This window comes from Prionailurus viverrinus, chromosome C1 (assembly GCF_022837055.1).
Source record: "Prionailurus viverrinus isolate Anna chromosome C1, UM_Priviv_1.0, whole genome shotgun sequence".
NCBI lineage: Eukaryota > Metazoa > Chordata > Mammalia > Carnivora > Felidae > Prionailurus > Prionailurus viverrinus.
Window position 1 is genome coordinate 93,349,426 of NC_062568.1, and position 19,333 is coordinate 93,368,758.

Consider the following 19,333-nt stretch of genomic DNA (forward strand, 5'->3'; position numbering starts at 1 on the left):
ACTATGATGATGCTAATCACCGAGCTTCATGAGGCCCTGCAGAGGGGGTCTGTTTTCTGCACCTGTCTCTGTCACTGGCTTTCCTGTGGAGACCACGCCTCTCATCGCATGCAGTCTTGCTGGCACTGTCCACCACGCTGTTCACCAAGGAGCACAGAGAAACCCTGGCCAGTCCAGGAAGAGTCACCTGTGGGAACCTGACCTTGGATGCAGCGACAAGACACAGGAGGATGTCTGAAGCTAGTCTCTCCGTGATGGTGGAGCCTGAGCAGGCTGTCCACGAACTTCTTTCCCCTGGATCCCTGAACAGTCTGGTTCTTTACCCCTTCTTCTGACTCTGTGAACTACTCCTTACACTTCCACAAAACTCCTTTTTCCTTCAAGAAGAATCAGAATCAGGTTTTGTGGCTTGCAGCCAAAGAACCTTAGTGCAGCCACCAAAGTGGAGGTCTCTAGGCCCAGCCTGCTTTTCCAAACCCCTCATCCCCAGCTCTCAGTCCTGGCCCCACACGGGAATCACCTACAGAGCTGATATAATACAAATGCCCGGGAACCCATCCCCAAAGGTTTTGAGGGATATGGTTTAACACCACACGTGATTCTAATGTGTAGCACGGTTCACAACTACCACCCCTCACAATGATTCAGGGGCAAACCTGTCCATTCACCATCATTAGAACCCACAGCACAAGGACCACTTCCATACCCACACCCCTCACATCACCTCCCCTACCTGCAACACACACCATGGCTGCATTAGTCTTCTTGTACTTCCTCCTGGCACTCCTCTTCTCTAAAGCCTTCTGTGGCTCCCCATTGCTTCTACTATGTAGCGTGAATCCTTTTCACTAGCTATCAACTTCCTTCCTATTTGAATCCACCTACTTTCCAATCTAGATTCACTATTCACTGCTCCCCTTTGGGCCCCCCACTGCAATCCAATTGTTCTATTACCTATAATCTGGACACGCAGAGTTCTTAGTGCAAACAACAAAGCTCATTCCAGTTTAAACTGGAAATGAAGTCATTGGGGTTTTTTGTTGTTATTGTTGTTATTATTGTTTTTGTTGTTGTTGTTTGTTGTTGCTGTTGTTATTGTTTTACATAAGCCCTGGGAGGGCCAGAGAATTGGGTATGCAACCAACAATCACATCAGGCTATCCCACCAAAATGCCAGTGGAGACCTTTCCACAGAGACACTGCCAACCCCTGGCCTGGGATGCTACCCTTATTTCTTTTGTCTTTGCTCTCTAAAAGCAACCTTGCTCTCAATATCACTTTGTCACACACTGGCCCTGTCCCCAAGGAGACTCCATGTGGTTGTTGCTCCTTCCCATCACTCTCTTACAAAGGAGCATCTCATGCCAGTGCAGCTGACCGATGTGGCCCAGGCCACGTGCTGCACCCTAGCTGCAAGGGATGCTGGGAAAGCAAGTTTCTGACCACCACCTTTGGGAAGCAGGACTCAAAGAGAGGGAAATCCTCCAAACACAAGAAGGATATTCAAAAGCTGCCGGCTAGCCTAAAAGCAAGACAAATGTACCTCAGACTTGGCATTGTGGTTTCTTTCTTCCCATCCCTCACTGCTCATAAAAAGTCCCCCAGCTGGAATACATCTTCTTTTAAGAGCCCATCTTTCTGCTCAGGGAAGCAGCATGCACTTTGGAGTGAGATCCCAGCTCAAATCTCAATGGGTGATGACCTTGAGCAATTCTGAAAAGTGCATATAGTTCTACCCTCATGATGGTGATATGATATACAGGCTGGCCAGTCCCCGTACTTGGTGCAGCCTTGGAAGCAGAATCCTTGAATCTTCATAGCCCATGAGGAAGGGGAAGCCTTCCCCACACTTTCCTGAGATTGAATTTTCATATTCTACAATGGAGGCTAGGAGCCAGATTTAACTTTCCTTTTCTTTTTTTAATTTTTTATGTTTATTGTTTATTTATTGTTGAGAGAGAGACAGACAGACAGAGAGAGAGCGTGAGCAGGGGAAGGGCAGAGAGAGAAGAAGACACAGAATCCGAAGCAGGCTCCAGGATCTGAGCTGTCAGCACAGAGCCCCGTAGGCTCGAACCCATGAACCGTGAGATTATGACCTCAGCCGAAGTCTGATGCTTAATGGACTGAGCCACCCAGGCACCCCATTAAGTTTCTTTTTAAAAACAATGTGAAGTTTCTTGCAGCCAAGTGTCCTGCAGCAAATTCCTACCAGTCACAACTACACTGCAAGGTGTTCATAGTTGTTATTACAAATGGTGAGGTTAGACATTCTCAGCTCATCCTTCTCTGTTCCTTTTGAGTTAAAGAATCCCCTTCAAGCATCATAGACGAGGGCTTCTCATACTTTCAATGTGCGGAGCAATCACAGGGTCCTGCTTACAATACAGATTGAAATTCAATCGGTATGGGGTGGGCCCAAAACTCAGTTTATTCTACAATTTCCCAGGTGCTGTTGATGCTGCAAATCCATACACCATGCTGTGAATATCAGAATCATAGACAATATCTCTGGGGTGAGTGAAGTCCAATTAATTACCCTATTAAAAATTCCTGAACCAGCTTACTTGATAAATAGCCACTACCCACCCCCCTTCACCAAGGGTATTTTTAGGCTTCCTTCTATAAGGCTCTACCTCTACACCCTGATGCTCCAACTACAGAAACACTAAGTTCCTTGAAGGGGGTAATCAGTACCTTGATCTCTGCGGTCCAAATGATATCATGCACATCTTAGGCTTTCATAAATACTTGAATAAACCATCAAAATGAAACTCAAAGACCTGATAGGGGCAAGTCAGTCCAAAAAGGCTTCCCAAAGGGAGTAGGTCTTTCAATTGATTCGGTAGTGAGGAAACCCCAAGTCCAAGAAGGAAAACAGCCTGCTTCTGTGTACCTTTCCTTTATCCTCTGGAAAACAACCTTCAATCACCAAAGCCTCCCATTTGCCTCCCCTGTAGAGACAACTTGAACTTGAGAAACAGTGACAACCCATCAGCTATCCTTTAAATAAACAAAATATGCAGCTGTCATTTCCACACGATATTTAATCCTTCAGAATTGCAGCATATAAAAAGTAAACCCATAAATTTCCCAGAAAGCTTTGTTTCTGCTGAGTTTACCTTGTCCTCCAAAGAATAATAATACATAAACTCAACGACCAAATGACTTCAGCTCTGCCCAAACATCCCGTGGATAGTGTTTTATTTCTAAGGTAATTTGGACGTTTTTCCCCCCTCACTAGAAAAAGAAGACGGCTTTTCTCTACGAGTTCAATGAACCTCATTGCTCCCAACTGGGCCTGACTCCCATTTCTGTATGCCTCAGGTTTCATAGCTAGTTAGACATTTAACAAGTACAATAGCAATCTGACACTGTACCCTTGCCTCCTGATCCCCATCTGTCAGATTCTGGTAACGCCACTGCTCTCCAAGTACCCAGCCACCCTTGAGATGTGTAAAGCAGTGTGATGAGGTATCTAAAAAGCCTCTGGCTGCCAGAATGGCTCTTAAACACAGGAAATACAAACAGGAAATGTTGTCAAGTTTTTCAATTGGCAGTAACTCTAATGTCAGAAAATGGTAAAGTTTGTCAGCCTGAGACATCTCTCTTATTCAGACTTGCCTTCAACAATGGGGTTGGCTTTCTCCCCCTAAACCCATTTGGAGCTAAATGACCAAGGATGTAGGCATTCTCTCCACCAGTGAGGAAGGCTCCAGGAAGCAGCAAAGCTGCCCAGACACTCATTGATTCACCAAACATTTATTCAGCACCTACTAAGTGCCAGCCTAGGGGGAAAAAGAGCTACCCAAAGGATGGTAATTAGATCAATCCACTACAGTCTTCCTCTTTGAGAACCAAGGTATCTAAGATTCCAAAAATCTAGCTAGTGGGACTCAAACCTATACATTCTCAATTCCCCAAATAAGAATCTAAAAGCCTAGTGAAAATTCTATGGTGCCCTGGAGCTTGGTAAACTTCCATTCACGGAGTGCTTCACAGAGGGTCAATCAATGGGAAGTGAATCAATGAATGCTTGGGCCAAGGGTGCAGTTCTTGGAAGGTGAGACTTATCAAACATAAGCTTCTAGAGACTGGGCCTTTCTAGAAAGAAATAACTAAGGCAGGACATATGTTTACCTTGGAACCCCTCTATCAGAGTTCAGGGAATGTGTTGTTTTTTGACTGTTACATAATACATTAATACAAATTTAGTGGCTTAAAACAAATCTCTTATCTCAGAGTTCTGTAGATCAGAACTCCAGACATGGCATGCCTGGGATCTCTGCTCAGGGTCTCAAGTTACTGGCCAGGCTAGTTCTTTTCTAGAGGCTCTTGGGGGAAATCCACCTGAGCTCATTCAGGTCCCCATTGCCATGCTGGCTCTCAGCTCCTCTGGGCCACCTACATTCCCTGCCAGGGGTCCCCTCAAACTCCAAAGCCAGTGTGGAGAATTTCTTGCTCATCAAACCCTTCCTCTGCTTTAAATCTCTGACTTTTCGTGTCTCTGACCTCTAGACCCAGATTTAAAGGGTCACATGACTTGACTAAGCCCATAAGGAAAATCTCCCTACTTTAAGGTGAACCAATCTGAGACCTCCTTTACTTCTGCAAAATCCCTTCACGGTGCCACCTCAACTGAGTAAGTGGGGCAAGTATGTGTACTCCAGGTCTAGGAACTTCTGGAGCCATCTGCGATTTCTGCCCACCCCAGGGAAGGAGAGGGAAAAGGCAGATAAAGTCAAAGCGCCTCCCTGAGTATCACAGTTTATGTGGCTTCCCTCTTCTCCGGAGCAGCAGCCAGTGTCCGGGGATTTCATTCTCTAAACCTACAAAACAATGTACAGCCACTGTGTCCCCAGCCTCAGCCTCATAGGGAAGGTTGAAAAAATAGGAGTGTGCAACATCCCTGGTCTCATGGAGCTCCAAGGAGAGTCGGGAGATCACATCTATGCCCCCCTCTGAGAAATGTCTAACATGGCTCATCATTTGTAGGAAGATCAGCGCAGGAGGCTTCACGGAAGCGAGGACTTGAGATTGTTGGTGAAGAACAGGCAGGCCACCCACCATAGAGATAGTTGGAGCTTCTGTGGCCTTGCTCAGCAGCCTGGAGCTGCCTCCCAACTGGAGCCGAAGGAATGCTGAGCAGTAGGGGCCTCTGTGCCAGGATGATGCGAGGAGCCGGGCGGAAGGAGAGTGGGTCTCTGGCTGTGGAGGTCTGCGACAGCAGCAAGACTGGCCAACACCAAGAGCCAGAGGTCTGGCTGCTGGCAGGAAGAACTCACTGGTGACAGCGGCTCTACCAGGACTGTGGCCCAATGAAAGGGTTTCCTCTTTTTCAATCTGGGAACATGTCTGGGCCTACATGTTGACTCGAAGTGCCGTGCAAGACATGCTGTCACCCCACCAGCGGCACCACAAATTTCACTCTACTGCCTTACTCCTTAATATCCTCCAATGGCTTCCAAGGAGGAATTTCGAGCCCTTAGCTAAGGTCTTCCCTGGCAGTGGCTGTGTGGTGGCTAATCAGCACACTAGGCCAAGCTGATGATACATTAAAGGAAGAGCTACATATTTCAGCAGCCCCTTTGCACCCGTTGCAAAGGGTGAAAGAGGTCAAGCAATCCGGCTTCCGGACTGAACGCTGATCGAAAATACCTCTGTACCAGGCAGTTCCTGCTTTTTGTCCCCCTTGGGGGAGAAGGCTCATGGCTCAGACAGGGGGCAGATGGCTACAAGTGTATGCAATTTAAGAGTAAAGCGAAAACATATGAGTTGAATTATTTTTAAAATATTACCCCCACTGCACCCTCTTCCCCTTTATCCTGAGAACCCCCTTCTGAACAGGTGGCGAAAGGGCCTGCCAAGAGATAATTTTGAGAGCTGTCTCACTGCATTAACATCTTGTTAAACAGGGTTTAACAAGGACTGTTAAACATCACCCTAATCACTTTCATTTCATGGTTACTTCTGGCAGGTACATATGGTGAAAGCTGATACTCAGGGGCTGATTAACAGACTATTTCTTTGCTCAGGGGAGAGAAAATTTTACGTGTCCTCCATGACGGCCTGACTTTCTGGAAGCCTGGGAGGAATCGTATTCCTTTCAAAGAGAGCATCTTTCACTTGAGACTGACCAAATGTATTGTGTGCAGTGTGATACACTTCTATAGGAGCACCTGCCCGAAGGAAAACAGGACGCTGCTTCCCAATTCCAAGGCGAGGCTTGCTCATTTATGTATTCAGTCAACCAACACCCATTGAACATGTGCTGTGTGCGGGGCGGGGGGGGGGGGCGGAGACGGGGAATGGGCACTATGCTAGGTTGGAGGTGCAGTGTTGAGCAAAATTAGGAAGAGCTCATATGCCCTCAAGAAATGAGAAGGCAGACAGACGTCAAACGAATAATCTCATAGAGCAAATTGTAAAAGAAAAATTAGAAAAAAAGAAAGTGAAGAAGAAAAATAAAAGTAACACTATGACTATGAGTCTTATTTGAAGGGTTAGTCAAGTCAGGGAGGATGGGCCAAGCTTCCTGGGGGCCGGTCTGAAGACATTAACTTTGAGGCCAGGTGGTAGGAAAGAGCATGACTGTGATCTGTCTGAGGAACTAAAGAGAGCCCACTGGGGTGGAGCGATTAAGGGATGTTATGGACTGAAACATGTACCCCCTAAAATACATATGTGGAATCCCTAACCCCCACTGTGACTGTATACGGAAATGAGGCCTTCAGGGAGGTAATTAAGCTCAATGAGGTCATAAGGGTGGACCCCTAATCCAAGACAACTGGTGCCTTTATAAGAAGAGATACCAGAGGACTCTCTCTTTCTCTTTCTTTGCATGCACACAGGAAAAGCCAAGTGAGGACACAGTAAGAAGGTGGCTATTTGCAAACCAAAGAAGTCTCACCAGAAAGCAACCCTACCAGCACCTTGATCTCAGATTTCTAAGCTTCCAGAGCTGTGACAAAATAAATATCTACTGCTTAAGCCACTCAGCCTGTGGTATTTTGTCACAACACCCACACCTACAAATATAAGGGGAAAACTATCCTCTGTAAAGGTGGAGAGGCGGCTGCCCATGAGGGGCCTCATGTTAAGGATTCTGATCCTTGACATAAGAGCCATGGGAAGCCGTTCAGAGGTCTGAATTTAATGGGGTTGGGGAGGGGGGTGTCAGCGAGATCCCAGTGGCTGTGCAATGAATAACAGCTGCTCGGACAAGGGCGAGAGTCAATGCAGATATTCTTCTAGCCATGATGCACCAATTCTAGGTCTCTCATCCGGAGACCACATGTGCTGGAAACAAGATAGGAGAGGCATTCCAGAAGCTCATGCCTCTCGAAGGCACTTGCCAAGGAAGGTGCTCACCAAACAGGGGGCCCAGGTGAGGCTGAACACTTGTCTATTTGCAGGAACTTCCGGCAGCAATGATGAGCACTCTTTCCTCCAGGGCAAAGAAAGCAAGGAGTAGGGGCGGGGAGTTCGTTGGGTTGGCCCAGGGTTGCAGCACAGCAGGGGAGGTGGACAGAAGGAAAAGGCAGTGAGAGATGACAGTGTCATCCACGTGATCGGGGGACCTGGTCTATTGGGGCAGAATGGGGATCCTTGATTCCTAATTCAATATTCTTCCTCTGTGCTGTCTCCACTCACAAATGGCTTTTATTCTGAGTGGTTTTAGCATTAATAAGCTGAACACTTTGCTCAGTTGAGGCTTCTGCTGCCTTATTACACTGTGGCAGCCCCCATGAGGCGTGCAACTAAGACGGATGAACCGGCACGCTAATGAATAAGGACTGAGATTCCAATGTCCCTTTCCATGGGAACTATGCATCTCTCCAACGGAGAAATGAAATCTTTGAGACAGCCTGATTATAAAAATAAAGGAGCATTATTATATTTGTCTGCCAGGATGATCACAGGACACTTGCAATTTATGACAGATATCACAAATAGAAAAACACACATGAAATACTATTACAGTCACATCTACACCAATAAATCCCCTTCTAGAATAGAGGGGGTAACCTGAATACTTGAGGCAAAACATTTTCCTGAAATATCCAAATATTGGAGCCAAAATAATATCTCACATCTGAAAAGTCACTAAGTTAATTTTCATGATATTTCCCTGCGATACTGCACTGGCACAGGGCTTCACAGCAGAGAAATAGCTTTGATAAGAAAATTAATGATATAAACGTGATTGTAAGATCAGTTTTTAAAGTCAAGAAAAAGCAACTACAGTTGACTCCTGTACAGTACAGAGGTTAGGGGCACCAACCCCCACCCAGTCAGAAATCTGCATTTAACTTTTGACTGCCCAGAAACTGAATTAATAGCCTACTTTTGACCAGAAGCCTTACCAATAACAAACATTGATTGACACATATCTTGTATGTTATATGTGTTACATACTATATTCTTACAATAAAGTAAGCTAGGAAAAAGAAAACACTATTAAGAAAATCATGGGGCACCTGGGTGGCTTAGTTGGTTAAGTGTCCAACTTCAGCTCAGGTCATGATCTCACAGTTCATGAGTTCCAGTCCCACATTGGACTCTGAGCTGACAGCTCAGAGCCTGGAGCCTGCTTTGGATTCTCTGTCTCCCTCTCTCTCTGCCCCTCCCCTGCTCACGCTCTGTCCTTCTCTCTCTCTCTCTCTCTCTCTCTCAAAAATAAACATTAAAAATTTTTTTTAAAAGAAAAGAAAATCATAAGATGGAGGGGAGGGCACCTAGGTGTCTCAATTGGTTGAGCATCTGACTCTTGATTTCAGCTCAGGTCATGATCCCAGGGTTGTGGGATCAAGCCCTGAGTCAGGCTCTGTGCTGATCATGGAGCCTGCTTGGGATTCTCTCTCTCCCCTGCTGCCCCTCCCCCCACCTCTCTCTAAACTAACAAATAAAATCATAAGGAAGAGAAAATACACTTACAGTACTATACCGTAATTACTGAAAAAAATCCACATAGAAATAGACCCTCTCAGTTCATGCCTGTGTTATTCAAGGGTCAGCTGTAGTTAAAATTTGTTTGGGGCCACACCTGTGTGGCTCAGTCGGTTAAGCATCTGACTTCGGCTCAGGTCATGATCTCATAGTTTGTGAGTTCCAGCCCCGCGTGGGGCTCTGTGCTGACAGCTCGGAGCCTGGAGCCTGGAGCCTGCTTCGGATTCTGTGTCTCCTTCTCTCTCTTCTCCTCCCTGACTTGTGTTCTGTCCCTGTCTCTCATAAATAAATAAATAAATAAATAAATAAATAAATAAATAAATAAATAAATAAATAAATAAAATTTGTTTCGCACCTCAGAAACATTTTCCATGTAATCAGTTGATACACATTAGTGTATAGGGGTTGATTTTTCAATTATATTTTGGGGTATCGTCTGCACACGAGGTGCAAAATTTCATGAAGTCAGTGACAAAGGAGCTGAAGAAACACATGAATCACATGGCGAGTCACTGACAAAGGAAGGTCTGGCCACATAGACCAGTTAGTCCTGACAGAATGGAAAACTGACAAGAAAGATGCCAAGGAGACGTGCTTCAGTGAGGGTGATTTAAATAGCAAAGAATTAGGAGACGCCCTTGGGAGAAAGCCCTCTTTACCATCTTGCTGAGAAAATCAAACACAAAGGCTATCACAGAATTTTGTCAGGAAAATCAGGCCCTCAAAAAAGCCACATTCTGGCAAATCATTCTGAGAATTAACATATAATTATAAGCTATGTTTTATAAAATAGGAGACAAATTTCTTTTCATGATTTTCGCCTTTGTTTTTCACCATGGAAGTCCCAATCAAACCTGTTTCCACATGAAATTTTGGACTCAGTTTTAAGGAGCTAATTTTGGGGTGCCTGAGTGGCTCAGTCGGTTAAGTGGCCGACTTCGGCTCAGGTCATGATCTCGCGGTCCGTGAGTTCGAGCCCCACGTCGGGCTCTGGGCTGACAGCTCAGAGCCTGGAGCCTGTTTCAGATTCTGTGTCTCCCTCTCTCTGACCCTCCCCTGTTCATGCTCTGTCTCTCCCTGTCTCAAAAATAAATAAGATGTTAAAAATATATATATTTTAAAAAAGGAGCTAATTTTAACAGTTCTTTTTAGGTCCTCACCGTCCTCAGATGAAGAGGACCCACTGCCACCATCTCAGCTCCCACCCCTGCCCCACTTTCTGACTTGCACACACAGGAGACATGACTTGACCTCCAAATCTGGGGTCTAAAACCCAGAGGACATGATTCTTACCTCCTTCTCTCAACCCACACATATCTAAATACACATCAACCTTCTTTTTAGAGCACTCCATTACAGAAGCAACGCTTTTTCTTTCTAATGTTTACTTAATTTTGAAAGAGAGAGAGAGAGGCACGAGCAGGGTAGGGACAGAGAGGGAGACACAGAATCCGAAGCAGGCTCCAGGCTCTGAGCTGTCAGCACAGAGCCTGACGTGGGGCTCGAACTCACGGACCAGGACATCATGACCTGAGCTGACGTCGGAAGCTTAACCAACTGAGCCACTCAGGCGCCCCTACAGCAGCAACTCTTAATCTTTTTTCCGCCCAGATGCACTTGACTGGGTGATGTCTATATTCAAGATAGTCTCCTATGAGCTACCCACGTTGGTATTGCAATTCCTGCCCCTACATTTAACTCCCCTTTCTGTCACTCAGGAGAAGAAATCGGAATGCAAAGAAGTATAATCATTACAGAGTTCTGAATTTTGTATGATGTTTCCTGAATTTTGTAATTTCCTGATTCTCTGTAAAGCTTTTTGGTTTCATGATCACAGTTGAAAGCCAATCACTGCCTACAGATCTCTCAGAGGTAACTATAACCTAGTCTCTACCACTTAACGCTCTTGAAAGTTACTAATTAAAACTATACTTCTTTTAAACTACTCTGTTGTTCCACTTTGAGCAGGTGACATTTGGACAGCAAGCCTCATGTGCCACAGACACAAACATGGGTGTCTGTGGACCCAGATGCCACATGTGGTGCGGATAACTCCAAGTGAGAGTTCAGAAAGATAAAATGGAAGGTCTGGGAAAATGTTTTGAAAGGAAGGTTTATTTTGCATATCCTTAACATCCAAGGAATAAATAACGCAGCAGTTTCTCTTCTCCAGGCCAACAACGTCTGTTCTGGCATCACCAAGTATTACCATGGCCATATCAGCCATAACCTTGCAAATGGAAATTTATCTGGTACTGATTTCTCACTGGGCTGACAAGAGGCAAGAGACACTCACATTTCCCGGGATGTTCACTTTTACATTACTATTGTTTTCTCCTGCTAACTGCTTGAGAGCCAGGAGGCGGCCCTGCATCTCTTTCTTTCCCTGATTTCCCAATTTGTTTTCATGATTCACCCAGCTGAGAACCTCAACCAGAATGAGGCACAATAGCAAAAGAGGCAGAAAGGAAAATTAATATTTTCTACATAGACTTCCTCATCTCGGGTAGATTTATGAATTTTGCTTCCGTTATGCAGAAGTTAGCATTTTTAACAATGAGGGGGGAAAATCTTTAATTGTTTTTTTTATTGCCTCAAGAGCTCCAAAGACATCTTGTGCTATGCCGTCATTTACATTTCACATTAAATGCAAAATATGTTTGAAATGAGCAAATATTTGTTTTAATTTGATACATCTGTTAACTGAAATGCTAAAAAGACAGCTAAATCACTATACTAAATTCAGCGATTTGTAAACAACTTATATATTCAGTTGTTCTGGGTTAAAAATGCCCCAAAGCCTAAGTTTTATGACACCCACAAAGTAAATTGCATTGTATTAATCTGATGGAGGCAGGCCGTGATTTCTTCCTCTTCACTCCATTAATTTATTTCCTAACTTGAGTTAATTAGCGAGGTTCCTATTTTTAAAAGCTCTTTGAAATTCATTGGGAGAGAGGGACATTTGCAAGAACTGCTTTGAAAACCCACTGCAAAGGAAATGAGCTAATACAAACGGTAAATTCCCCCAAGACATGATCGCACATTGAGCACCTGATTGCCAGTCAACAATCTTTCTGCCTGGGAAAGCAGTGGGCGATGAATACATAGTTGTTTTAAGAAAGAAGGAGAGAAGTGGAAGGAAAGAATGAGAGCAGCAGTGAGAACAAAGTCATCACAGGCAATTGCTAACTGGAGGAGAGGATCCCCAAGGTCCTATTCATCTCCAAGTATAAGTCTGTGGTATTCCAATTTGACGCTACAAAATGAAGACTGACTTCAACTTGCAACAATACCCATTGGGATAAATACAAAAATTACCCACTATTCAGAGAAATGATAACAACAACAACAAAAAAATACAGAGATTGGCCCAACAGAGAACAAAGATAAATAAATTATTTTTCCTTGGTCAAATGAAGCCTTAATTCCTAAATTAGACCGGGAGGTAGTGCACTTTACTCAGAAAAAAAAAAAGGGGGGGGGATTCATTCACACTATAGTATAAATTACTGCTAAAAGTTTAAGATATGCCTAAGGGTACACCAGGGAAGAGAGAACTAGCCTTTCAATGGATATTCAAGCCAATCTAATATCCATTCCTTCCTGGAATACTCTAGGAAGCAGGAGGTGGGTGAGAGATTGAGTTGGGTTGGGTGTCCTTCCCAAGTCCCCAGATGTCAACACCTGCCACAGACTCCTTACTCCAACTTCCAGAGGCTGGCCCTAGGAGGCAGCAACACCACCAACCTAATCTAGGTAGCACCTTCCTTTTCAAAGTCCTTTTTTGTTTCATTTTCACTTCAACATGAGCCTGTGTAAGCCACTGGGAACCACTCATTTCCCAGCCCTGGGAAGCAAGGTCACAATGTAGGAGCTGTGCTTATTTGAATTAGATCTTCTCTCTCCTAGACTCAAATTCCTCCTCTAGGAAATGGAAATATAAACCACCTAGCACAGCCCCTGGTGCAGAGTAGGCATCCAAAAATTGCAAGCTCTTCCTCCCATTTTACACAGAACAGAAAAGTCAAGTCTGCTGTACAGACACAGCAGAAGCCAGGGGCAGGGCTGGGACAAGACCAGGTTCTTTCCATCCCTTCTCAAGTGCCTTCACATTTTCTTCCATGTCAACCCCCTGGCCCTTGAACCTGTTACTCAGGTTTCCCACACCAAAACAAACAGTGCCATGATTTATTCCTTTTCCTCATGCCACATGAGAAAGGGCTCCTTCCTTCTTTCCTGACACACAGAAGGACCTGGCTTTAAATATTTGCACCACAACAAAAGTTTGGAAAGCAAACAGCTTTCTCTGCAGTGGAATTGAGTATTTGGGATGATCAATCAAGTCCCAGGAACCTGTGACACCAGATTTTCTGGACCAAACAGGCTGGCCATACCTGCCACGTTTCTCTGTTCTGATAAAGGTATAGAACCAACACAATGGAAACTTGAGAAGTACCCTGAGGACCGTGTGTCTGAAAGCTCCAGTTTCTTAAGACTTGGGTAGATCTCTCCAGGGGAATGTAACTGCAGCCTGGAGAGTGTGTGTTTCTGGCAGCCTGCTTCTCCCAAGGAGGAGAAAAATGGGAACAAAATCCAATTGCCTGAGGAAGGTTCTCCAGGGTAAAGACAGCTAGATAAGAATGCCCCCTTTTATCTCCACAAACCTTGATCCTTCTCAGAGGACTTTCACCTCTCCCACATTACCTAATTTGACCATCACACTTCTCAGTATGTTTAACTCCGCTTTACTCCAGGTATTCTGTGACTTGCCAGAGTCACAGAGCTGCTGTCCTGAAACATACGCAGACTCCGGCTCCTGGTCTAGGGTTCTTTTCTCCGTTACCCAAGTCCCCAAAACACAGGAAAGAAGCATGCAGAGGTTCAGAGCAATGCCTCTTCAGCCCCAGCAAAGGGAGGTGTACACCCGCAAGGCAGGACGACCGGCTAAGAGGAGCACAGGGAATGGGGGGTGGGGAGGGGGAGGCCAGCTCCCTGGTTATCCCCTCCCCCCCCTCCCCCCCAGGACTCACTCAGGAAGATAATGGTCTGCCTCCTGGCTGTCTTGCTCTCCTCGCTCTCCGACTTGTTCAACTGCGGCCGCTGTCCCTTCCCGGCCAGCGTGCCCTGGCTGCTCCTCAGAAGCGCCTGCATCATGTTCCAGCACATGAACGCCACAGAGACCAGGACCAAGAGGTAGATGATGAAGGCGCCGAAGATGCTGGACTGGAAGACAGTCCAGCGGTTGGAAAGGTTGGTACAGATGGACATGTTGGAGGTCTCCGGCCGCTCGTGGTGCCGCGTGCGGGAGACGTTGCACGAGAGACCCCGGTGATTGGGCACGGTCACCAGGGGGTACTCGACTCCCATGGCAAAAAGCAGAGGCAACGCCACCAGGGCGGAGGTGACCCAGACGAAGCCAATCAGCAGCTTCACCTGGCAGGGCCCCGACACGGCCTTGTACCTGAAGGGGTGGCAGATGGCAACGTAGCGCTCAAAGCTGAGCGTCAGCACGTGCAGCAGCGTGGCATAGCTGCAGGCCTCGAAGAGGAAAGTGTGAATCTTACAGGACGCGGCGTAGCTGGGCGTGGTCAGGGGGTTCCAGATGATGCTGTAGAACTCCATGGGCATGCCGACGAGGAAGACCAAGATGTCCGAGCAAGCCAGGCTCACCATGTGATCCGTCACCTCCTTCTGCAAGTAACCTTTCTTCTGCAGCACCTGGGTGACCCGAATGGTGACACTATTCCCCAGAATGCCCACCACGAAGATGGCCAGGTACACCAGGATGAGGGTGATTTTGATCCAGGTGGCCACCTCGAACTCGGGGACGTGGGTGTGATCGATGACATAGGAGCAGTCACTGCTGGGGCCCCCGTGCGAAGCCATGAGGGTGAAAGCCACGCCACCGGGTCCAAAGACCTCCTCAGCTTGCCTTCTTCCTGCCAGCAGAGCCCAGAGCTCTGGGCTGCAACTCACCAGGGCTGGCCAGGCGCTTTCTCATCCGCGCTCACCTGGAAAGAGTAACTTAGTACTTCTGGTGCTTTCATGGAAACTTCCTGGAGCAGCCCAACCTAGCAGGGGCCGGGGAGGCGCCTGGGGGTGGAGTTTGGGGTGTGTGTGTGTGTGTGTGTGTGTGTGTACGAGCCAGGCGGGGAGAGAGGAGGAAGGAGGTCGTACTCTCCCCGCGGGGAGCGACTTCCGCGGCACCCCCAGCGCCCGCCCTTCCCCTCGCTGCCCCCGCTCGGCGCGCCCCGCCAGGGAGTCCCCTGCCCCGGCTCCGGGCTCCCTGCCGTTGCGGGCCCCAACCCACCCCGCTGCAGCACCCTCTCCAGAGCTGCGGGGGGAGGAGTGGTCAGCGATTAATCATTAACTTCTGCGCACTGTGCTCCGGGGCCCCGCTGCAGACCCAGCCCGGCAGCGGGGTTTGACTCAGCACGCAGTCGTGGTCCCCAAACCAGATCTTGGCTCCGGAGCACAGGGCAACGAGTGGCCCCACCGCCCACGCGGCCACCGCCGGGGCAGCGGTCGCCTCCTGTTCCGAAGCGCATTCCGGAGAGGCGCGGCCGCGGGGAAGCTGGAGTGCGTTCCCGGACTTGCAGTCCAGGGCTGAGGCTGGCGACGACGAACTTCCCCTCCCTGCCCTAATGTCCCTTCAGACTCTGTGCCACCGCCAGCATGGGAGCGGCGGGACCCAGGTGCCCGCGTCCCTGGCCTGCCGCCCTGGGGGAGCCAGCAAGCAGTTGCCTCCTTGGTGCCCTATCTTCCGACGCTCGGGGTGTTCCCAGCTGCCTCACGAAGTGAGCCCCAAGGAAGCTACCAGGAGCTCCCTAAAAGCCCTGCCTTTCTCCAGAGCCTCCCTTGCTGCGGAGGGACCGGAGGAACGCGACCCCCGCCCCTCAGTTGTGCTCCTCCGCACTGCGGGGCCCTCGCGAAGTCTTTAACTGGGAGCAGGTGTGTGTGAGAATGTCACACTCCTCCAGGATGCCCCACATGGGAGGCGCGTCCTTTTGAGGGACCTGCGACCAAGACACCAAGGCCACCCCCACAGGGACACAGTGTAAAAATGGCATTAAGGATCAGGACATTTCCCCTCTCTTCAGAGAGAGGAAAACCTCTAATGGACCCATTTCAGCTCCTAATTCCAAAATCATAGGTAAATCATAGGTAATGGATGCGGAGGAGGAGAAGGCTGTCCTGTGAACTGTGGGGTGTTTAGCTCCTACATGCCCGCCCCCCAACAGTGATAGCCAAAATGCCTCCAGACGTCACCAAATGTCCTTTGCGGGGGACAAAATCCTCCCAGGTGGAGAACCACTGCCTGGAAGGAAGAAAATAGATCCCATTTATGTGTCCATCCCAAGGGACTAGCTGAGGCCCTGTGCTAAAAACAGCCTTGAAGAATCTCAGGAACCACCCTGCGGTGTGATGATTTTAAAGATGAAGAAACTGCAGTGGCCACATAGATACTTCCCCAAAAAGATAAAAGAGTGAGTGAGAAACTTGAAAATTAGCCCAGATCTATCAAACCCTGAGCCTGCACTCCTAATAGGGAGGGAATTCTGGGAGCACAATGGGTGCTATACAAAGAACTTCTGAATGATGCACATAGAGACACGGGGATTGTGTTTTCTCAACCCAAACCTGGGCACATGGTGTGAGGGTCACAGGGAATATTTGATTTTGACCCTGTCTCAGGGAGTTAAAAAAAAAAAAAATGCTAACTCATCTCCTTATTAGTGCACTGCGCTTAGCTAAATGACCTCCGTGGCCTTAAAGCTGCCCCCACAAAATGCACACGGCAAGCATGGACTCTTGGGGCTTCATAACTACACATCAGAGTCCTGAATGGACTTCTTTGCAAAAGGCGCTGGTTGTTTGCTGTCCCAGAGAAACTGAGAAGGAGGTCTAGGAAGAACCTTGCCTCCACCACCACCACCAGCAGCATAAGGTGCCGCATCCCCAGCCCTGCCCACTTCTTTCTTCTCAATAGAAAACAGTTGGGAACCCCACAAGTATTCAGCCCAGCCACAGACCCTTCCTTTGAAATGCTCCTCTTGGTTATGCTCTGAGCCCCTATTGCATGCCAGGCATTTTCACACTATTCATTTCTTTCCATTCTGTGAGGCTACAAGGAGGATGTTATTATCCTGTTTAACAGATGAAGAAATTGAGGATCAGGGGAATTAAGTGACCTACTATAAAGGGTCAGAGGCAGGATTTGAACCCAAAACTGCCTGGCACTAAAGCACTTTCCACTCTAAAATGTGCTGTCCCTGTGCAGGGCAAAACTGTGCCAGGCTGGACAGGCACATGTTAGGGAAAGGCATTTTTTTTCTTCTCTCCCCAGATGCAGCATGCCAGTCATCCTGCAACGTAATTGATAATTTCAATTTGTTCTGCTCAGACAAGATTTCCAGTATTGTCTAATTTCTTTCATCAAAATGTTCGTTCCCAAAGTGTGAACAAAGATCACAAATGCATGGCCAAACAGTGAAAATCAAGCTAATTAAAATGTGTTCCTTACAATGCAGATGGAAAAATGCCTTTTGAACAAAGGGCTGGGGGAATTAAATTTTCACTTCACCTTTGCTTTTCCTAAGACCAATTAAAAACTGTTTAATGTGCTCTCACTTGTTGATAACAGACTGGTGTAATACTTGGCCTGGGTCTGTGTAATCTAGATTTTTTTAAATTAGCAGTTTGTATAGAGGGGAAAAACGAACAGGAATGGAAAGTGAGACAAAGAATATTTTAAGTACCCTTTGATATCATCTCCACTCAGGGGCTACCTAAGGTCTTCAGAAATTTATGTTCACGTTTCACACATTCTAGATGACCTTTGAGGTCATCTAGGCTAGTGGCTTTCACACCCTTCTTTGCACTAAATCTCATTTTTTTTTTGAAAGTTTTTATTTTTATTTTTGGGACAGAGAGAGACAGAGCATGAATGGGGGAGGGTCAGAGAGAGAGGAAGACACAGAATCTGAAACAGGCTCCAGGCTCTGAGCCATCAGCCCAGAGCCCGACGCGGGGCTCGAACTCACGGACCGCGAGATCGTGACCTGGCTGAAGTCGGACGCTTAACCGACTGCGCCACCCAGGCGCCCCTAAATCTCATTTTTAAGATGAAATCTTACACTGGCATCCAAAATAAACACACACACACACATACGCACTTATGCATACACATATATTGCATTTTTATAAATTTAAATTTATTTTGAACGCTCAAATTGTTAACATTTACTCAAAATCAATCAACAATTTATACTCTAAAAAGTGAGTAACACCTTGTTTACAGAAGTTAATGGTATAACCACAGTGACTTTATTAGGCTGCAAAGAACACTTCAATAATTTTCAAAAAGTATAGTATAAATAACTTTATTTATAATGCAATGTAACTAAAAAGTAATAATAGAACCAGAAAACTGAAAGATAAAATTCCAAAACTCCACCATCTCAAAATTTTAAAAAATCTCTGAAACAATTGGTCAAAGAAAAAACCCAAGCCAAAATTGCAAAATATGTAAAGAATAATAAACACAAAAATGCCTCATATCAGTAAGCCAAACAATTCCCAAAGTCACACCTAAAAGATGCTGAAGTTCCAACCAATGAGTGAAGATGTCTCATTGAACCGAACCTAGAAGGGCCAGACCTTATGAGGAGGACTAAATTAGCCAAAAAGCTAAGGCTACAGTAAACCTGCCTGAACAAAAATATTGACGTCAGCTGTCTAACAAGGTAGCCACTAGCCACACGTGGCTCCATACACTTGAAATATGGCTAATCCCACCTGACAGGTGTTATAAGAATAAAATATACACCACATGTTGAAGACTTTATATGAAAAAAAAAGAATGTAAATGTAATTGCTTTTATATATTGATTTCATGTTGAAATAATACAATGGCTATAGTAGATTAAATAAAATATATTACTAAAAATAATTTCACATCTTTTTTTTTTACTTTTTTAATGAGGCTACTAGGATATTTTAAATTAAATGTGGCTTGCATTTGTGGCTAACATGATATTCCTATGGAACAATGATATTATAAACAGCTAATGAAACAAAAGAGACATTCCAAGAAAAGAACAAATACTTACAGGAATTTTATTTATGATAACGGTGGCATTTAATATCAGTAGGTAAAGACATATTGTTCAATCATTGTTACTGCGATCATAGGTTAGCCATCTTGAAAAAAAAGAAAGTTCGATGCCTACATCCATACTTTATTATAATATAAATTCCAGGTGGATCAAAAATTAAAATTTTTGGATTTTAATCAATAAGGAAATCATTAAATGATAGAACAGAGAATTTTAGGGGCACCTGGGTGGCTCAGTCGTTTGAGCATCTGACTTCAGCTCAG

At 46.1% G+C, this 19,333-nt stretch overlaps 1 protein-coding gene across 1 annotated transcript in view; it reads right to left on the reverse strand.

The window, feature by feature from the left end:
* The window catches only part of GPR39 (G protein-coupled receptor 39), a 195,827-nt gene extending 180,630 nt beyond the window's left edge, over positions 1-15,197 (reverse strand). The window contains exon 1 of the mRNA XM_047870293.1: positions 13,983-15,197. Coding sequence (XP_047726249.1) covers positions 13,983-14,838 — 856 coding nt within the window. The 5' untranslated portion in view covers positions 14,839-15,197. The remainder of the gene's footprint in view (positions 1-13,982) is intronic.
* Between the last annotated feature and the right edge of the window lie 4,136 nt (positions 15,198-19,333).